This window comes from Meleagris gallopavo, chromosome 26 (assembly GCF_000146605.3).
Source record: "Meleagris gallopavo isolate NT-WF06-2002-E0010 breed Aviagen turkey brand Nicholas breeding stock chromosome 26, Turkey_5.1, whole genome shotgun sequence".
Taxonomy (NCBI): Eukaryota; Metazoa; Chordata; class Aves; order Galliformes; family Phasianidae; genus Meleagris; species Meleagris gallopavo.
This window is the reverse complement of record NC_015036.2, coordinates 2165448-2186596: the sequence shown is the minus strand read 5'-3', so window position 1 is coordinate 2186596 and position 21149 is coordinate 2165448. Positions and strand designations below refer to the sequence as shown.

Here is a 21149-nt window from a genome sequence, read left to right as displayed (position 1 = left end):
CCCGGCTCTTCCTTGCCAAGCGTAAGTCAGCGCCGCGGACCGGAGCTCCCCAGCCTTCGTGCTTCTCGTGGAGGGAGGGAGCCAGGCAGGAAATAAATAATTGCAATGACTGTGTTGTGTTTTCAAGGCACTTGTAGGATTTACAGCTGCTTATCCAAATGTTCCCTTCTCTTCCTGCGTGCTGGCTCGCCATCTCTGGCTCTTTCTCTTCTTCCTCTCTCGGTGTGCGCCGGCCGCTCTCCCCCGCCGTGGCGGTGTATATCACACTGGGATGGCTCCAGGGCTGTGCTGACAAGCCAAACTGTCAGCAAATTTTACAGCTTCATCTCCAATCCTGGGCGAGCGGGGGATGCGGGAAGCCTTTGCGGCGCGTGGAGGTCAAACCTAATGGGATTTTCATCTGCGCCTCCCCAGAGCCATGGGGGGAAAAAAAGAAAGGAAAATAGGCAGTGCCATCTTCTGAGGAATCTTGCCATGATGGGGAATGCAGGTGGTGGTGGGAGAGTTGCACTGCCTTGGTGTGCAGCGTGTGTGGGGCACGCAGTCCCCATGTCGGCTGTAGGGTGTGGGGGGATGGTGATGATGCTCCCATCCACTTTTGGGAGCTGGGGTGTGCTGTATGTGTGTGTGTTGGCACTGGGTTGGTGACCTTTCTGCTCTTCTTTTGCAGGTGTACCGTGGATGACAGGGTGACACGAGTAGCGTGGTTGAACCGCAGCACCATCCTGTATGCTGGCAATGACAAGTGGTCTATAGACAACCGCGTGGTCATCCTCTCCAACACCAAAACCCAGTACAGCATCAAGATCCACAACGTGGATGTGTACGATGAGGGGCCCTACACCTGCTCTGTGCAGACAGACAATCACCCCAAGACATCGCGCGTCCACCTCATCGTGCAAGGTGAGTCCTAACGTTCATGGTGCTGGTTTTGAACTGAATATTGAAGAAGAGTGCCAGAGGGTTTGGAGGCCCTCTTGGTGATGGAGATTTTGGGTGATCAGTGGCATGAGACAGGGATCTGTACAAGTGTTTTCTACGTCTAGGAGATGAACTCAGGTTGTCCATGCTTTGCTGTGTTGTGTGTTTGTGGCACGGGGAGGAGAACACCTGGAAATTGAAACTGGGGCTGGCATCTCCCTTTTCATACCGTGTGGCTCGGTTTGCTGCACTGGGGAGTTGTTTGTAAGGTGCTTCAGGAAGGTGGAAGGCAAAGAATTGTCAGATGTGGTGGAGAAATGGACTCAGAGAGTACAGGGAATCAAAGAGCACAGAGAAATGGACTCAAAGAGCACAAGGCTGTAGGAAAGATGGCAGATGGTGTGCATGGGGGGCTTCAATGATCTTTTGGCGTGGGGCTTCATAGGAGAGCGTGTTGGCATAGCAGCTGATGTTGGTTTCAAAATCGGCATCCTCAGATCTCTTCATCTGGGGGATTGTTGGTGCTTGCAGATCAGGGTGCCTATAGCAGCATGGGCTGCAGTGAGGTGTTTGGGGGCCTTTCTTGCACCAAACATGTCTTTGCCTTGGTCAGTTGGCCTCTCAGCTTGCCTAGCTCACCCTAACATGCATGCTGCTTCCCCAACCTTCCCAGCTGCTAACACTGCCAGTGGAAGCAAACCGAGGACCACTTGGAGGCGTGATGTGTGGGGACCAAACTCAAGCCCACCAGTGAGATGACCCCATAGAGTGCTGGGGCTGAGCCAGTTATGAAGCACGCTGGCATATTTCCAGGGGGATCTTGGTTTGCTGGAGGTCACCACTGGGCTCCCCAGCTCCGGTGGATGGTGCCTCCAATCCTGACTCCTTTGCAGCAGCTATCAGCTTTTGTCCAGTCTGTAGATTAATTTTTCAGAGTTAGTGTTAGTTCAGGTTAGATAAAGATAATGAAAGTTTCCTAATCCTCTTAAAGAAGATTTATCTGGCTGAGTAGAAAGCTCTCAGAATACAATAAAGCGTGTATAAAACCAGGACCTAATCTTTCCTTTAATTTCAAACAGCTGATGGGTATTGATTTTGCAATGAGCAAATCTGTAAAATTTCTCAGCCTCAACATGTCTCTGAGAAGCCCCCAACACGGATATGTATATATTTATGTATCCTTCTCATTTGGAAGAGGCAGGGTTCGATACAGCCACCGATCAAAGCAGGGAAAACCTCACCCAGCCTGTCAGCTCTCCTGCAAGGTGTGAGAGATGGGCGACTTGCTGCTTCCATGGGCTGCTATGTGCCTGTTTGCTGCCAAATCTCCATAGGAGTTTGCAGTGGGGCTCTGCTCTGAGCATGCTGGGCTGTCCCGGGGTGGTGGTGGTGCAGAGAGGGGAGGGCGTAGCTTGGAAAGAAGGGAGCAGAAAGATATCAGAGCATTCCCTCCTCCCCCCTTAGTGATTTGCGTATACCAGCCGTCCATCTGCAACGTTTAATCTGTTTACCCTGTCTGCTCACTAATAGTGCTAATCCATCCAGTCAACACCTGTGAAGCATCCGAGCTCTTTCTGCCTGATGGAATGACACCCACCTCACCCCTCGCCTGCAGAGGCTTGGGATGGATGGCTTTGGTCACACACACAGCAGAGCCTGCTCTTGGCTCCTACCACCCCAAAGGTTCCTTGGAACTGGTCAGGTTGTGCAGCATGCAGGGCTGCAGCTGGTTCTGCCCATGGAGCACAGGCTTTTCCGTGTGCTGTATGAGCAAACAGCCTGAAATGAGCATGAGAGCAAGAGAGATTACATCTCCTCCTCTTCTTTTCCCCTCTTCATGCTCCGGCTCGTAATAAATCTCCAGCACCTAACACCCAATATCTTGCCTCGTAAAATCCCCGTGCGATTATCTTATCTCATTAAAGCAAGGCCAAAAATCCTTTTATTCCACAAAGATGTTGGTGCCAAGTGCTGGTGCTTGAGTGTGCTGCAGCGGAGGAGAGCAGCCTGCAATGCACCCCCAAGGCTCAGAGGGGCAAAGCAAGGGGTGGTCGCATCCAGAGCACTTGTCTGGTCACCAGGGATGGAACCACCACCTTATATTTGTCAGAGCTGTCCCGGTGTCAAATATGGGTTCAGGACTCCCTCTGCAAAGCAGGCACTGTCCTGGTGGCACTCCCCACACAAGCAGGCAGTAAAGACCAGTTAGCATCCGTGTTCAGGTCAATTAATTTATATTTGTATTTTGCACAACTAAAAGTTGCCCGGATAGATTATTGATTCTTTATTCCTGTATTCAATTTGGTTTTAATTGCGCTACTGCAGGGCCAGACCTTCCCTCCTAGCAACCCGGCGATAAATCTGCCAGCGAGTCACAATCAACAGTAAATGTGTCTCTTCGTGTCGTTATTAATATGTCTCTGGGATTGGTTCATTACAGCAGTTAACAGCACTTTGTAAGAGCGGGGATGGCGGGAGGCCAGGCAGCTTTTTTCCTCTCCCTGTGACGACAGGATGGATGCTGGTAGGCACGTGTGTGGTGTTTTGGTGCTTGGGGGGGGGGTTGCAAACACAGGGAGAGCTGGGATTTCATGTGGTGTAAGAGAGAATGAGCTGCCTAATCCCTCTCTTATCATAAAGAGCTTGAAATGAGGATGCTGTTGGGCCATTGCTGGAGCAAGGAAACTCAAACAGAGCTTGTAGGGGTGAATGGGAGGGGAGTCTGCATAGCAGAGCAGTTCTGATGGCACTAATGACACCAAAGGAGCTGTAATTTCTCTGTCAGAGCAATTAATAGGAAGCAGAGACTTTTGCCTGCATTGAACTGTTGATGAATGTAGCCAGTAGATGTGAAGGCAGGCTGCTCCAGAGTGATGGGTGCTGGGGAGCTCTCCTGCCCCCAGGTGCAGCCCTGCTCCCAGAGGCTCAGTGTGCCAGGATGGGCCAGGAAACCCTGCAGAATGGTTTTGGTGCCAGGAGCAACAGGCAGGGCATAGCTGTGCTTCCTTGACGTGGGCTGCTGGAGCAGCCGGGGGGTGTTTCTGCCTCGAGTACAGAGCTTGGAATCAGTGATGTGGTTGAGACTGCAGATCTTAAAGAATAAGGCAGGTTTCCTTCTGGGAGTGGAGGCTGGGGATGGGAGTGAGGGGAAGGCAGCAGCAGAAGGGCTGATGGAGCGCAGGGAGTGGAAGAGGTAGGAGAAGGTGATGAGAAATCGGGCGGCAGAAGTGAGATGGAGCCCCTCCCAAGCACAATGGACAGTTAAACAAGAGGTTGCAGTGATGCTGCAGAAGCGAGGCATGGTTGGGTGGTGTCACTGATGCAGCAGAGCATCCTGCAGGCACGATGGGGGACTTTCTTCCATGGTTTTGCATCAGGTCTGGAGAAATGCAGAGTGGGGTTTGGGCTGAGACCTCAGGGATATCTTTTAACAGGGAGGAAGTCCCCATTTCTAGGTATTTCTGAACACTTCCTGGCTGATGCTGCTCTGTGTTTGTACCAAAGCAGCTTTGCAGAGCGCGGCGTTGCTTCGGGATCGGAGCGCTGCAGCTGGTGGAGATCTCAGCAGTGATCCCCGGTGCTGCCCATCCCTACCCGACAGTGGTCTTTTGTACTCTTCAAATGTCCTCTGTTTCTGATTTATTTGGAGAAACCTCCTCTGTTCTGCCTTAATCCCGCTCACCATAGATTTTTCATTAAAGCCTCTCCCAGCTGTCTGCATCGTTACTGTTAGTTTCTGGTCGGTGCAATCCATTTTCCTGTCTCGGCGTTTTGCTGCTTTCCTCTCCCCATGGGCAGGATGGCTTCTGAAGGACCACAGCCTTTGTTCTTGGCAGCAGAGTGCCAGGTGTGCATCTGTTTTCAGCAATACCCCCCGAATCCACGTAAAGGCAGTGCCCCAAACCACATCCTGTGTCAATAGTTGCATCCTCTGCCTTTCAACTGTGGCACTGACAACAGCTGTAGCTCTTCAGCAAGTGTCTCTCAAGCAAATGGAGTCTTTATTTTTTCCTTCTTCCCAATAACAACCGACTTCTTCTCGACTCTCTGAAAGGGCAGCCCCCCCACACCAGCCTCATTGAACTGTTCTCCCCTAAGACAGGCTGTGCTGCGGGCCCCCCCCTCCACCTCCGATTGCACAAGTGATGCTTTTAAACTTGCTTTTATCGGGCTACCTTTGATATCCAAGCAGGAGCTGAGACTGTGATACTTATTAAAACCTTACCGGGAGGCTGTGTGGCAAATAGCAAAGCAAGGGGAGCAGCTCAGTTGTAGTAGAGCTGATAAAATGCTGTACGTGCAGAAAGTGCTTCACATGAGTGTCAGTGGTTTTGCTTATTATTAGGGCGCAGGAGAGTTTGACATGAGGGTTGTGCACGTGGTGTACAGCAGCTGCAGTTCAGCCTGGAGAATGAGCAGGGCAGGATGTGGCCTCTGCAGCAGGCTCACTGCTGTCCTTGGGTGCTTTATCTGCATTTGGGATGCTAAGAATCAGAATCAGGAAGGTTGGAACCCCCACTGTGCCCACTGACCACATCCCTCAGTGTCACATCCCTATGGTTCTTAACACCTCCAGGGATGGTGACTGCACCACTTCCCTGGGTGCCAGAGCTGTGCCAGTGCCTGACCACTTGCTCGCTCCTTAATGGGTTATTATTTTTGTCTGCTTAAGAGAAAAGGCAATTATGAGGAAGAGAGAGACTGAACAGTGGAGCCTGGTGAAGTGCTGGGCATGCCTGAATAGCTGAATGGCTGGGCATGCCTGAGAAGGAGCCTGGGGGTCCCTCTGCCCATGGAGGTGGTCCACAGGGACCTAATCCAATACCCTCTAGTGAAGGATAAATGGAGGCTCATCCAGGTTAGCAATGTCCAGGTGCAGTTTGTCCAGTGCAAAAATGGTTTCTGGTGCATTGTGTGGTGCGCTGGGATCAAGAGCTTGCAAAGAATGGATCACACGTTGTGCTTGGGGCACATCTCTGCCTTGCTGGATGATGCCTGGTGTGCGAAGCAAACTGTTCCTTCCCTACCCATCCTGAATGCACCTCTCATTATGGTATGGTGCCCATGGGCTCTGCTCTGGCAGTGAGTGCCAGGAGGTGCTCCTCTCTTCACCCTGAGCTTTTCAGAAGCTCAGCTCATGTCCTCAGTCCCTACCCAAGCTTCTCTTGGCATTTTTGGAAAAAGTGCACCGAAAACGATGTGTGTTGGCTGAGTTTTCAGGCTAAGGTGGCCCAGCAATGGGCGGAGGAAGCTCCTTGTTTGCTTTTCTCTCCTCTCAGTACTGAAGCCACTCATCGGGTGGGCCAGCAAATGACACGGCAAAGTTTGGACACGCTCCTTATCCCCTTCATGTCTCCTTGGGGTCTCACTTGGTGCTTTGCTGATGACTGTTTGGAGGTTTGGCTCCGGCTGCACTGGGTCAATCGTCCTGGTGGGGAAAAGCGAAACAGTGATTTTAAGCAGAAAACTCTTCCGTAGTTTGGTTTCGTAGCAGTGGGGATGGAGTGCACGAAAATAGAGAAAAATCAAAAGGCTTTTAAGTGGAAAAGGAAAAAAAAAATCACTTAGTCTGGAAAGAAGTCTTCCCAGCAGGAGCACAAGGCAAGAACACATAATGTCCATGGCAGTTAAACTAATGTTTCACATTTCCTTCTCCGGGGGTATTTGCACAGGTGGGGGTGAGGATGGAAGGGACCTCAGCCATTTGCTGAGCGGTTTATTGAGCTACACACTGGATGGCACAAGAGGGGAAAAAACGAACCATGAGCAACTGCAGGGGGAAAATCAATTGGCACGTGCACTGTTAGAGGGAACAAGTGGGAGATGCTGCTTTTTCATTCCAAAGTAGAGGGGCTCTGGAAACTGCCACGTAAGGGAGTAGAAATCTTTGCGAGTGGCCAGAATGTGGAGGGAGTCTCATGATAGCATCGTGCTGCAGGAGATGGGGGCTGGAGAGGGGTGGTGGCAGCAGGAGAGGAGCTGCTGGACCATGCAGTGAGGTGTCATTGCAGAGGGGAAATGCTTTCTCTAAGGATGAGTTCATAATACAGCCTTCACCTGTTGCTGGTTCTCCCCAGTTCAGAAGAGCTCATGTCTCTCCTTGAGCCCGTAGATGGCAAAATAGATAGGTGTGAAAACAACTGGAGTTCAAAGATGAAGATGGCTCAGAGGAAAACAGGAAGGGTAGAAATGAATGAAGAATAAGGTAACTGGAGGGGAAAGAGGAAAGAAGAAAAGCCCAGAGTCTTGTATGACAAAGGGAAGAGAGAATGAAATGTGGGCATGCAGGAAAGTGCCCAGAAAAAAAAAGAGCAGAAGGCAACAAAGGAGAAAAATGAAAGAATAATGAAGGCATAAAGAGGGGGGAAGTCTTGAAAGAGAAAGAGCCTGGCTTGCAGGAAGACCCACCACCCTGGTGTGAATGGCTACATTGGGAAGGGAAATGGGCAGTGGGTTTGCCAAGGGTGGTACTGTGAGATGCTCTCGAGGAGGTAGGATTTCAGCTGTACAGAGGGGTTGCGTCTTGTTCAGTGGAATTAAGGACATGGGGACTCGTGAATTTGCATCTGCAAATGCATCAGCAGTCTGGGTGTTGGAGCAGGAAAGTCACACATGCGTGGTTGCAGGTGGGGGATGAAGGGCAGAGCAGTGTGCGGAGCAACCAAAGGGTTACGGGAAGATGCTGAATGCTGGGGAATCAGTGCTGCAGTGGCACGTGTTGGGAACCTGAGGCTTTTGAGCTGAAAAGAGAGCAAAATGTCCTTAGAGTGGCTGGGAAAGAACACCAGCCTGAAATCTGGCTGGGTATAGGGAGAAGGCTGTGACTTTCAGCCATAGGGGGTGATGCGAAAGCATCCTCTGGCTCCTAAAAAAAGCAAGGGAAAGCCCCAAAAAACAGCTGGCAGTGAGCAGGTCAGAGCAGCAGGATGTGCTGCGGGCATCGGGAGCTGACAGAACAAAAGAGTGTCAGCAGCTGGATTAATTACTGCAAAAAGCAAAAAATGGCAGAGCAGGGGGAGGACGGGAGAAGTTGTTTCCCCATTATATTCCCAAACAGAAAGAACGTTTTTATCGCGCACACAAATAGCTCCCTGGGAAGCACTTTTGCTTCCTAATTGTTCATAAATTTACTGACAGGTGGTTACACAGTAGGTATAACACTCTGAGTTTTGTTTTTATTGCTTGCACCGTCTCAGTGCGAAAACGTGGAGAAAAAGGGTGTGTGTTGTGCAGGTGGGAGATGCTGCATAGTGAAGGCAGCTCTACGCCCATGCTTTATATTTTGTAGTTGTTTTGTTCGCTCGTGGTCCCTGGTACATTCAGATTGTGGTTTTGCATCGGTGATGGGGTCTCTAAGGGTGTGTTTATCCCATTGCTTTGTCCCATTGAGTGTGACTGCAGCCCAAAGATGTCGTGGTCTGACCATGCATGGTGCTGGGGGTGTCCACATCCCCCAGAAGAGGGGCTGGAAGGGGTAGGAGATGCAGCTGGAGATATGGGACGTGCCATGTGATGCTTCCAGGCTCCTAAGGCGTCTGGGTTGGGCTCTGAGAGACATGGCTTAGTGGCATGGTGCGGATGATTCGACAGTTGGATGTGATGATCTTAGTGGTCTTTTCCAACCTTAATGATTCTGTGATTCCCCATAGGTGCTTGTGGTCAGTTTTCTTCACTCCCCTTGGCTGCACTTGGATTGTTTTCAGGAAGAGAGGCAGGAGAAGAGATGTGGTCACTGAGGGAGTATCAGCCAAGCAGGAAAATCTCATCTCTGCTGTGGAGATGATTTGTTTGAAGTGTGTGGGTTGTAATGATTGGCCAACCTGCACCTTGTGAGGTGTGCTTTAGTGGGGAAAGCACTGGGAAGGCAGCATTAATGGATAGGAGAAGGGAAAGGGAAAATTTCCCCCCAGATAGAGCGTTTTTAGAATGTGCAAAGTGACAGCATGATGTACTGCTCTCTGGGCTGAGAAATTTGACAAAAACCATCCTGGTGCCCAACCCGCAGCTGTCAGATGTGCTTAATGTAGAGTTGATAAAATCAATGCCGACGAGCATCGTGGTTCATCAAAATGGGGTTGATGAGAGGTGGTAATCCTGGCTGTCAACAAGCAGCACTTTGGTTAAAGCTTAATGTGCCCCTTCCCAGGGAGCAAGGCAGGACATGGAGTGCATGTATGTGGGGTCCTTCTTGGTGGGCAGCCCTAGGTGGGCTGCATGGGTGGGTCTGCATCCCTGTGTGCTGGATGGGCTGTCCCAGAAGGACTCTGTCCCTGCAGGGTGTCTGGGAAGCCATCCAGGTGTGTGTCCTGATGCTTCAAATCAACTGTCCATCCTCGTCTGGCAGTAACAAGAGGGAGATATGTGAATAGCAATGGGAAGAGATGAGAGGTCCATAAATACTGGCGAATAAATAAAAGCATTAACATTTAATAAAAGAGGGCGGCAGCTCTCCTGCCAGATCTGTCCCTGGAAAGAGGGAAAGGAGGGGCTGGGGGTGAGCAGGAGGTGCTTTTGTAACCAGGGCAGCACATGGGGATCTCAGGAAGCACGTGCAGTTTGTGTGTGGTATTCAAGGATGCCCACATCTGGCATCGCTGCATGTTGCACCTCTGGTGCCGGCTGTAGGCAGACACCATCCCTGTCCCGAGCTGTGTATGAGAGGGGGCCCGAAATATGGAGATCCAAACTGGTGTTGGACACCCAAATGGAGTTTTTTTTGCATCTAGGTTATGTTGAAAGGTGCTGCCCTAAAGGACTGTCTGTGTCCAGGGTGGCAGCAGCAGGAAGCCAAAAGGCACTCTGGGGAAAATCCAGCAGAAGGAGGGGTGCACAAAGTGAGCAGTGATGTCCTGTGCCACTTTGCATGGGTAAAACAGGTCAGCTCGCCTCTTGGAGTGCTGTTTTGGGGCAAAAAAGCCACCATGCACACCCAAATGACCCCATGCTGAGCCAGCAAATAGGGCAGGGCGTTCATGGATGCCCAGTGGTGTGCAGAGCCCATAGGCACCCATCTTATCCCACCTTCTCCCAGGTGTAAGAAGAGGGCTCTTTGAATGGTTTAGGAGCTAATGATCTGGAGGGACATCAGTGGCTCAGTCTCCCAGCTCTGTGCGTGCAGCATTAATGATCTCACAGCTAAAAATAGTCAGCTTGGGGCAGCGAGCGTTGCTGGTGGGGATCTGGGATACAGAGTGGCCAAAAGCCAAGCCAGCTCCTGTCTGTTTGCATGCTTCTATGTCGCTTTGAGTCAATAAGCAGGCAGTAATTACCGAAGAGCCGCCTCTCACTGCGCAGATTAGCAGGGGAAGGCCATGCCCCTTGCAACAGCCATCCCCCATCGTAGCTGGGTGTCTTGCAGCATCTCCAGCCATTTTGCAAGGAGTTTGCTGCAAAACAGGAGCAAAGCTGGGCCCGGGGGATCGGGGCAGCCCTGGTGTTTGGCAGGGTTGGGGGCGAGGGGAGGCGCAGGGTTTTACAGCCCCCAAGGGCATCAGCAGGAACCGCTGTGCGGCCGTCTCCTGTACCCAGTGTAAGACATTAATCGGCGCGTCGGGCACTGCGGGTCTCGGGCGGTAAAGGAAGGAGATAAATCACGGGCTTATTGTTATTGAATTTAGTGGCATCACTTTCACATTCAATTTCTCTCGCCCGCTTTCCGAACAAACAAGAAATTACAGCCCAAATGTATTTTTTTGGCCTGGCGAACGTTATGCATTAACTTCCCCCTGATTAATATTACACGGGATGGAGGCAATCCTCCGCGGGCCACGCACTGCTCTGGCGAGACCATGGGATTTGCTGCACATCCAATGTGCTCTTAGTAGTGGTCTTTTAAATAGAAAGCAAGACTATTAATAAGGCAGTAGAGTTGCTGTGATGCTGGTTTGCTTTATCTCTGTAGCTCCCCAAGGCTCACACGAGCACGCCACGTGCTGGCATCCACTTTGGTGTGACCTTGGTGTGGTTGGAGCCAGAACTGTGTTTTGGTGGCCCTCGCTGGGAAGCTGTGCCTTGTACCAATGGCAGCCAGTGGGCAGAGTATTTTGGGCAGCACCTGGGCCTCTCAAAAAATTGAGGGAGCTGGTTTAGTGGGCATGGTGGTGATGGGTTGACTTGATGAACTCAATGATTTTTTCCATTCTATCTCACCCCTTTTCCCTGGAGTATCTTATTATTGGTGTGTTGTGAGGTACGTTTAGGCTAACGAGGCAAGGCAAGGTGAGCTGCAGTAAAGTGCATTTCATGTGTCAGGAGGTGGCACTCCATGTCCCCGCCTGAACGCTGGCCCCGGTTTTGCTGCTTCTCTGACTGCTAACAGGTTTGCCCTGGGATCGTTTATTATGTTCTATATTTAGTGACAGGAGTGTCATAAAGCTGGATATTAGCTGCATATGGGATGTAGGACAAGGAGAGGGCCCTCAGTGGCTATTGCAAAAAATCAAAGATAGCCAAAAAATAGCTTGCTGTCAGCAGGTAAATGAATAGCAATGATAGGACTCACAGCAGTGCTGTTAGTCCCACTGATCTGGGGGCTGCGTGGGTGCTGGGAGGACAGGAGAGCTTTTTGCCTCCGTGGTGATCTCATGCTGTATGGTTGTGCGGGTGCTGTGGCTTTACCTGCATCATGCAGGTAATGATGGACTGGCCCTGCAGGTCACTGTTGGACCACTGTCATGTTTGCTCCATGTTACCCTGCTCTTAGGTCCTGTTTGCTGTCTGCTGTGTCCCTGCACAGTCCCAGCTCCCTCCCACCCTTCTTGTGGCTAAAAGCAAAGGCAATGGCAGCCTGCCCTTGAGGCTGCAGCCAGCAGCTGGTGGGATCTATAGAAATGCAATCAGGTCCCTTGGATGTCCTCCTGGCAGTCCCTGTAACCTCATAGGCAACGATTGCCGTCGCGGTTGGCTATCGATGCTGGCGGTGTCCCCGTGCTCTCAGGGACACCCAGCCCCGTGCATCCTGTGGGATCAGTGTGCTGCAAGGGGCCATGCAGTCACACTTCCCGGCCCCACATAGTCTGGGTGTCTGTCTGTCTGTGGCCTGCCTTACACAGGGGTGCACGGATGAGTTGGGACAACACTGCGATGCGTAAGTGTAAGACTGTGTGCACACAGAGACGAACGGCACAGCGCAGCTCTGCTCCGTGCCCTGGTTGCTCTGCAGTTCCCGTGTCGTGCAAACAGCTTTACAAAGAACGTTGTCCCTGGGTGCTGCAAGGAGCGAGAGGAGCTCCAAGCACACAGGGCTGCCCTGAGCAGCAGCTGGGGACAAACCATGGCAGCGTGCCGCCCGCACTCCCAGCACTAACTACATTTTTCACCGGTTGCTGCCGCACACTTTTCATTTTTGGATTGCCAGTCTCCCCTGAAGGACTCAGACAATCTCCCTCTGCTATAACAGACTGTACTTCTATATTAAAGTGTCAAGTTGCTGGGAAATTTACAGCCTCGCAGGGCCCATCAGGCGGCGGAGGCTCGGCAGCGCCCTCGCCATCGGGCTGTGCTGGGGAGCGAGCTGCAAGTGCATGCATGGGGAAGCCCAGCCTTTGTGAGCCCCCCCCAGGAGCAAAAGGTGCTCTCAGGCTGAATTTTAACCCCTGCCAAGGCACAGGGACTGCCAGTAGCTGAGCATCAGCAGGGCTGGACCAGGTGGTGTTGCTGGTGGATGGTGGGAGGGTGAAGAGCTCCAAATGCAGTTGATGCCTTATGTAGAGGGGCTGTGTCTCATGATGTTGTTGGTGACGTGGGACTGGCACTGCCATTGTCCCTATGGAGAGTGAAATCTGCCCGAGAGCATCACTTGGCTGGATGGGTTTATGTGTGCCTTTTGGAGGCTTCTTGCATTCGCAGCTTAGGCAGAGTTCCCCAGTAGAGATTGCCGTAGTCTCTGTGCCCCTCTCAACTACCCCCCTCCTGGAGTGCCCCATCCTTTAGGTAGTATGGTTAGGCTGAGATTGGACTTGATGATCTGGAAGGTCTTCTGCAACCTGAACAATTCTATGGTTCTGCGATTCTTGATCTTTGTTTTCTATCCAGAACACGATAGGGAGGATGGAGTAGAGGGATCTACCAAAATCCATTTGCACTCATGCCCATTGCTGGGCACTGTGGAGCTGAGGTCTCACATCTGCCATGGCCACAGAGGGCTCACGGGCATTGAGCATGGCATAGCCAGCCTGGGATTTGGTTGAGGGAAAGCCCCTTTGCATTGTTGGATCAGCTCCTGGGGAGTGGTATTCACCAGCCCCAAGGCCTGGGGCACTGGTGAATGGCGTCAGCAAAGGGCTTTAATTGCTTTTTGCTGGGATGGGGATTTATGGGCTTGGAGATTGCCAAGTTATTTATTAGATGGAGTATCAGGGGATAGACTAATATAAATCACAATGGCCAGCACTGAACGGAGCAGACAATCAGTAATTTAGAAAGCTTTAATAAAAATGCTAAGATATGAGAGCTGTTGGCAGTCATAATGAGTTGGTTATCATGGGTTGCCCAAAGCAGCAGGGTGGGTGTTTCAGGGCGTGCAGACCCTTCCACGCCAGTTACAGGGGGCATTTTCCAGGTGCAGGGTTGGTGGCTGGAGGGGAAGTATGGCAGACTCTGGCGTCTTGAGGAGCCTGTATGGGGGTTGCCAGGAGCAATTTCTGTTCTGGAAGGTTGTAGGGGTTGGTCCAGGTTTTCTAGGTTGCCATGTGGTCAATGGGGGCATGATTTGTGCAGGTCTAAGTGACATCAGAGGAGGGTTGGTGGTGGGGAAAGGGATGGGAATGTTGGTAGGTCCCCATGAGGCTGTGTGCTGATGGTCCCTTTGTTGTTGTGTCCTGCAGTCCCCCCTCAGATTGTCAACATCTCATCAGACATCACGGTGAATGAAGGCAGCAGTGTGACCCTCATGTGCTTGGCCTTTGGGAGGCCGGAGCCCACTGTCACATGGCGGCATCTCTCTGGGAAAGGTGAGACAAGGCTTGGGGACCTGCCTGTGCTGAGTGCTGGGTGCAGGAGATGCCAGCTTGGCAAAGGGTTGGAGGATGGCAGGGGTGTGCGGGGATTTATGTGTAGGTTGGTTTGGAGGCTGCTGGAGCTGGGAGCTGTTGGTGATGGTGCCCCATTTTATTACAGGGCAAGGCTTCGTGAGCGAGGACGAGTACCTGGAGATCACAGGCATCACACGGGAGCAGTCGGGCGAGTACGAGTGCAGTGCTGTCAATGATGTGGCTGTCCCAGATGTCCGGAAAGTCAAAGTCACTGTCAACTGTAAGTGCATGGAATGGGATCCCTGGTGGGGATGTGGTGGTGGGGCAGGCACGTGGTCCATCCTAGGGACGTGACATGGCATGGCATCCCCACAGACCCGCCGTACATCTCCAATGCCAAGAACACGGGCGCCTCAGTGGGCCAGAAGGGCATCCTGCAGTGCGAGGCCTCGGCCGTCCCCGTGGCAGAGTTTCAGTGGTTCAAGGAGGACACCAGGTGCGGGTGCATGGAGGATGCAGGGTGGGATGGAGGCAGCCAAGGGATCAGCTTGGAGGGAGGCCAGGCTCTTCCTGCTATGGAGGATCCAAGACCTCACGGGGATTTTAAGGTCTTTCTCTCCATGGAATATGTGGGTATCCCAGGGTCAACCCATGGAGGGAGATGGGACTGGAGATGGAGTGAGGTGCTGCTGGGTGGCACAGTGGGGTGAAGGGTGGACCTCATAAGGCTGTGAAGGGCAGGGAGGGGGTGCCTGGGGCTGTGTTATATTCTTAACCCATGTAAGGCTTTGAGCAGCATCATCTACAACCCCCTGTGCAGGTTAGCAAACGGGCTGGAGGGCGTGCGGATCGAGAGCAAGGGCCGCCTCTCGACGCTGACCTTCTTCAATGTCTCGGAGAAGGACTATGGCAACTACACGTGTGTGGCCACAAACAAGTTGGGCAACACCAATGCCAGCATCATCCTCTATGGTAGGTGCTCCAAATGTCGCCAGCGTCCCCAAACTGGGGACTTGACTCACTGCTGCCAACCTGCTAAGGGGGGAGAGCGGGGAGGGCTTCTGTTTGCACGACAGCATGATCTCATCCTCTCATCACTGCCTTTAACGCTGTCCCTCTTCTTCCTCTTCTCCCCCGGTGCAGGGCCCGGAGCTGTGCACGACAGTGGCAACGCAGCCTCCCGGGCGGCCGCTGGCCTCTGCCTCTGGGCCACCCTCCTCGCTCGCCTCCTCCTCGACTTTTGATAAGGGAGTGGAGGGTCCCGGGACGGCCGCCCGGGGACTCCTCTCCGTCAGACGGGCACAACGCCGGAGGACGGGGAGCGGCGCCAAAGGGCCGAGGACGGCCACGTCTCCCACCTGCCGGGATCATTCTCGCCGCCAGTTACGCTGTACAGACCCCACTACGTGCCACCAGACTGTCACCCGCCACCGTCGCCTGCCCTTCGAAGGGCAATGCTGCACCGAGCCTTGTCTGCCGCCTTGTCCCTCCTTGCATCGAGCCGGCTGCGGGCGATGTGCCCCACGGATGGGGTCCAGCGTGGATGGGGCTCCCCGCTGACACCTGGCAGGCGTCTTGGTGACACCGTGTTGGACACGGGTATGGTGGGTGGGGGCCACCCGGAGCAGTCGCTGGGGACGTCCATCTCGTCGTCACATTGAGACACCTATGCCCAAACAGACCCTGAAGTTGAAGCCCCGCGTCTGCCTTGCACCGTCTCAGTCCTGAATGTGATCTCTCACCACCAAAGCTCCTCCCAGACCATCTCCTCGCTTCTCCATCCCCTGCTGCTTCCCTTCTGCACTGCAGCCCCTCTGCCCTGTGCCCAAGGATGTGTCCCTGCCCAGAGGTAGCTCCTCTGGACCACAGGCACTTGAGATGCTCACTGAATTTCCAGCTCCTTGCTCAATCTGACAGCTAAGGCACTGCAGCACTGGCACTGGGAGGAGGCACTAACCAACACAGGCAAGCACCAGGCAGCAAACAGAGCCCCAGCTGCAGCTCCAACATGCCTGCTGCCACCCCTGCAGAATTCCATCTTATGGGTGTTCCAGGTCTCCTAAGGGCTCTTCCTACATTGTTCAGGCAAATGCCTCTGCCTGTCCCAGCACTGGTGTTTGACCATTTGGAGACAGCTCAGGCTCCACTGGAAAAATAATGGCCGTCAATTTGCTATACCTACACAACAAGGACAAGGATGCCCTGGTGCCTCCAGCTTGCTGCTTGCTGAGAGGCTCCACTGACACCAGAACATGTGCAGTCAGAACCTTCTCTTTGCTTCCTCCAGCTGCCCTGCAGTGGTCACCTCAATGGGGCTGTGTTGGTTCTCAGCCCATGGCCCACAGTGCTGCAATGCTCCTTGCATGGGGGGTAACCTCAATCCTTCCTTATGCTCTGGGGCAAGGATGGGAAGCTTTGGGTTTGTACTCCAAGGACAGAAACTCCTATTCAGCTCCAGAGATGTCTCACACAGCACTGGACAAAGTGCCAGCAACAAAGGGACAAAACATGATGGTAGCACACCAAGGAAGCACACGATGTCCCCCCTCACCATCACCTCGTTACACTGGGGAACTGATGTCTCCCCGCCCTTCCCCCTTCTTTCTCCCTCCAAAAGCAAGATGACTTGAGAGCTGAGGCTGTGTATCTTTCCCCATACAAACTCTGCTGCTGCCCTGTTTTCCATCCTACAGGAAAGGAAGAAAACCCTGGCACAGACCCTGCAATGTGCCACTGCCCTGTCCTCATTGTGGCGGTGCCCTCGCCTCATCCCTTGTCTCTTCTGGGCCTCCTGGGCATTGCACAAACAAGCACACGTACAACGCTGCCACAAAAGAAGCAGCAGCTGCAAAATCTGCAGGGATGCTCCTGACCCCACACATGGGACACTGACAGTGACAAAACCCACGCAGCCTGAAGGCACCGCTCCAGCAATGACCAGGCACACCAGCTTACCTGATGGGTAGGGATGTGGCACGGTGAGCAGTGAGCTGGTCCTGCATTCCCACCAGCATCCCGGGAAGGAGTCACGAGCAGCAGCCCGATCCCATCTGTGTGCATCTCTGTAGAGGCGAGTGGCACCATTGCGGGGGGGCATGGTGGCCCACACATCCTTCCCCATGCTCTTGCTCTGAGCCCCCCATCCCAACTGGTTGATCCACAGAACAAACAACCCCTCTCCACCCAGAAGCAAGGCAGAAGCATGCAAATGTGATCCCACCACAGCAGTGACGCATCAACTGCAAGGAAATAGACATAACCCCCCTGCGTCCTACCTGGCAGCTCCATCTCCCAGTTCTCCAAAACTGCGTGGGACATCCTGATGGGCTGAGTGCCCTGCAATGCTCACAACCACGCTTGGCAAAGGATGGTGTCAGCGGGTGGCCCCCTGCTCATCTTTGCTTCTGGGGCTTTCAGATGCATTCCTGGGGCATGGGAGACGCTTGGCAGTGTCACCCCATTGCCACCTCCCTGCCCCCCTCCAAGATCCCCAGCTGGCACTCAGCCCTTGCTTGGCACACTACTCCGGTGCCCTATTTCTCTCTCCCTGCAGAAGAAACACTGAACCAGTCCCTGACACGAGGCCAAAGGCCGTGGCATTGCAGAGACAAGACATGACGACTACCAGATGCCCCGAGGTCCCACGCAACAGCCTCGGGGCCGCCCCGCGCTCCCCATTCTTCTCTCTCCCCGGGTCGGTTTGGGCTGGCTTCCTTGTCCTCCTCCGTCGGGACGGCGTTCGACTTTCTCGTGCCATGTAACGTGCAGTTGTGAGGAACGTGTTGGCTGTCCGAGGCCGCGGCACTGCCATGTGGGTGGGTGGCAGAGCCTCGTGCCATCGCCACTCCCCGCGTGCTCGCCTTGCCGGCGCGCGGTCTCCGAGTTTCCGTCGATCATTGTATTCCAAGGGTGGCTATACTACCTGAGATTTGTGCATGTTACATTGTAGTTGTAACCTTTTCTAATTCGGCAAGAATAAGAGATGGTTGTGATTGTGCAGTGTATCAATAAAGTTTGACGAACTTTGTACCCTCGGGGCGTTGCTTCACGGAGCGCACGTGCCATGGGCAGTGCGTGGGGCTCCTGTGCACCGTGCTCCATGGTAGCTTCATTCAGCTCCTGGTTGTCCTTGCACTGGCACTCCTTCCAGCCCCATGATTTGTCTGGTTCCCAAGCAGGCTCCTTGCTCTGTGCCCCGCTGCTATTTGACTCTTCCCTCATCCCCGTCCCCACGTCTGTCCTCCGCTGATGGGACGTGCAGCACAGACAAGCACATACCTATCTAAGGAGCCCTGCAGGGTAAGGACCGGCTCTGCTCTGTTCACTCACCTACCTTCAGCAGAAGCACCACTGGATTCTTCCTTTTGGTGGCTGTGTCGTCTCATGTGTCATCGGCTCTTAGCAACGTTTGCTCCAAAAAACCTACTTCTGTGCAAGGAATGCCACTGCAGAGGAAATGCTCCTAACAGTGCTTTGCGCCCATCAAGACGTGACTCCACAAGACACAAACAATATGTCTTCATCAATGGACGAAGACTACGGGAAGGGACCTGTGCCTCTTGGGACCATTTTTCCATCCCACTGACGGATGCTCTTCAGTGAGGGGCCCTGTTTTCCTGCAGAAATCCCAAAGCTGGTATCTCAGAGCTCTATGTTAAAGGGTAGGATGGCTGCTGGGAGCACAAGAGCAGCAAGATGGTCTGGGGCAACGCCTGACCCATAAGGGGATTGATTGCTTGCTCTGCACCTCCCTTTGCCTTTCCTGACTTGAAGCTGGAAAGCAGTGTCCTCAGAGTATATTGCTGAGCTCTGCAGCCAGCTGCTCCTCACGGTGACAGCCTCCCACAGCCTGCAACCGCCTGAGCATATGGCTCTGTCAGGGACACCTCGGCTGTGCCCACTGGAAAGAAAGGTAAGTGCTTCCCTAAACACACTGGGAGAGGGGTCTGGGGTGGGAGGATCACACCTTCTCCAGCACATCCAAATGGACTGGGGCTAGGGCATCACCAAGACTCCACACAGCTCACCTCGATCGTGGCCATGGAGGTGGAAATCACCCAGCTGGGCCATCCCTCGTCTGTGCACATCTCTATGGGTGATACAATGGTGACTCTGTCCCCTTGCTCTCTGTCCACCTACCAGCAGCCTTTTACATGCCTCTTAGGGAAAAACAACAGCTGCACGTACAATCTGCCATACCAAATCAGGTTGTAGCCATCCCCCATGCAAAACTCTTGGACTTCTTGGCGTGGTTGGTAAAAGGGTGACAAGCACCAGTCATTGAGATGCAGCTTTAAGAAGGAAGAGCCATCCAGCAGGGAACGAGCCCTTGCTCCTCCCTTTTTTGGACACTTCTGGCCTCTCCTGAGTGCAATTTTGCTGTGTCACAACCAAGAAGAGCAATGGAGGGGCAATGAGAGACAGCCTGACACACTCCCTTCTCTGCTGTGGCCCCAGACCAGAGGGCTTCCCTTCGTGCTCCGCATCATCACTTCCTGCAAGGCAAGAATCACAGCTAACACACTGGGAAACTTGTGGCACAAGCAATAAACCCTGTCCTGAACAACACAAGCACAAGTGGGCTCCTTTCACAACATACAGGAAAGCATCACTAACACCTGGACCACAAACTACATCCGGAGGGAGCGAGGGCATCTTTCAGGCCATGACATTCATCTACTTTCACTGAGAGACACAAATAAATATGTATCTAAATAAATACAGAAACACATCCATAAACCAGCATCTCTCTGTCTCTCTCTCCAACTAATTCTGCAATGCTCAAACCCTGGCACCGTGTGCCCTTTGACCTCCTGCTTACAACACTGAAAATTTCAGAATTTCAAAAATAAAGGGAGGAGCCCCATTAACCCCAGATCCATCCTTTGGAGGTGGGCAGAGTCCCTCCTTCACCTGCCAGGCTTGCCTTGCCACAGCCAACTTTCTTTTCCTGAAAGCCAACAGCCATGCACTGCTCCATCTCCTCCCCCAGGAGAAGCACAGACACACATCTGTGGTCGTGGCACAACAAATGTGGCCACAGCAGTTCCTACAAAGCCATCACCGTGGCTCTAGCAATGTGGTTGGCACTGATCCCCTTTCTCTGCCATCCTGACTCCAGGATGCAGAAAGCTGCATGCATCCGGCCATCCTGCCTTGGAACAGCAATTAAATGCCATGAGCCCATGGGGAAATGGTAGTGGGATGCCTTTGCAACCCCTGCCAACAGCCCATCCTTTGGGATAAAGCCCACGTACTGGGGGCCCCTCTGTTCCCACAGGGACAGTATTTGCCACCAAGGGAGAAGACATAAGCAACCCTGGGGCTCACAGCAAGTCCCTTTGGAGATTTTCCCCTTTTTCCAAACAGGGCCTTGAGCCCACTGCACCGTCAGTGATGGGGCACTGGTGCCCACAGTAACAGCAAGGGACAAAGACCCTCACTTAGGGCAGGGTCCTCTGAAGGATGGGAACAGCACAACATATTGCAAATGCTGCTGGTGACTATCAGCCCAAAGGTGCATTGGGCACTGTGCACACAGGGGTGGGGGTCTCTGTTCCCTACCTTTTCTCCCCGTCCTCGAGAGATGCTCCAACCTCAGGTCCCCACATGCTGCCCGGGGCCGGGAGATGCTGCGCCGTCATTTCACAACACCTTGCTATCCTCTCTGCTCTCTCTCTCCCTTCTCCCTGCCTACTTCTCGGGCTGCACAAACTCAGAGGAGGAAAAAATAAAATATTAAAAGCCCTGCAATCGTTACAGACCAGCTCTGATCCTTACACAACACACAATGTGCCAGGTGGAGCTCACACGCCTCGAGAAGCCGGTGGCTACAGTGAAAGCTGAAGACTCGATGCGCCAAAGACCCTCCTGAAAATCAATAACACCTCCACACACCAACAGAGACCAACGCCAGCGCACCAACAGCAAGGTTTCACCAACATCCAGAAACTCACTTGTGACCTGCACGGCCGCATCACCTCCAACACCGCTGGGGACCCACAGCTCACCCAAGCCCTCCACGTACTCACCGAAGCCTCACCTTGTGCCGCAACACATCTGGGCTCAGCGCTGACATCCTCCTGCTGCTCCATCCTTTTCCTGCAGCTGATCACTGCTCCCTCCCTCCCTCCATCCCAGCATCCCTCCCCGTGCCCAGCGGCCGCGGCGGGGGCAATGAGCACCACAAGCAGACGGAGCGGCCACATGGAACAATCGTTTTAATGGATAGAGGCAGAGAGAGCCCCCTCGCCGCCC

General features: G+C 53.3%; 1 protein-coding gene across 6 annotated transcripts in view; it reads left to right on the top strand.

Moving 5' to 3' along the window:
* Positions 1-17919, top strand: part of OPCML (opioid binding protein/cell adhesion molecule like) — a 293448-nt gene extending 275529 nt beyond the window's left edge. For all 6 annotated transcript variants that reach the window (XM_019622974.2, XM_010723622.3, XM_010723620.3 and 3 more), the window contains 6 exons: positions 671-903; positions 13746-13871; positions 14038-14172; positions 14268-14388; positions 14713-14864; positions 15036-17919. In XM_019622974.2, the coding sequence (XP_019478519.1) occupies positions 671-903; positions 13746-13871; positions 14038-14172; positions 14268-14388; positions 14713-14864; positions 15036-15136 (868 nt within the window). In that variant the 3' untranslated portion in view covers positions 15137-17919. The remainder of the gene's footprint in view (positions 1-670; positions 904-13745; positions 13872-14037; positions 14173-14267; positions 14389-14712; positions 14865-15035) is intronic.
* The last annotated feature ends 3230 nt before the right edge of the window (positions 17920-21149 follow it).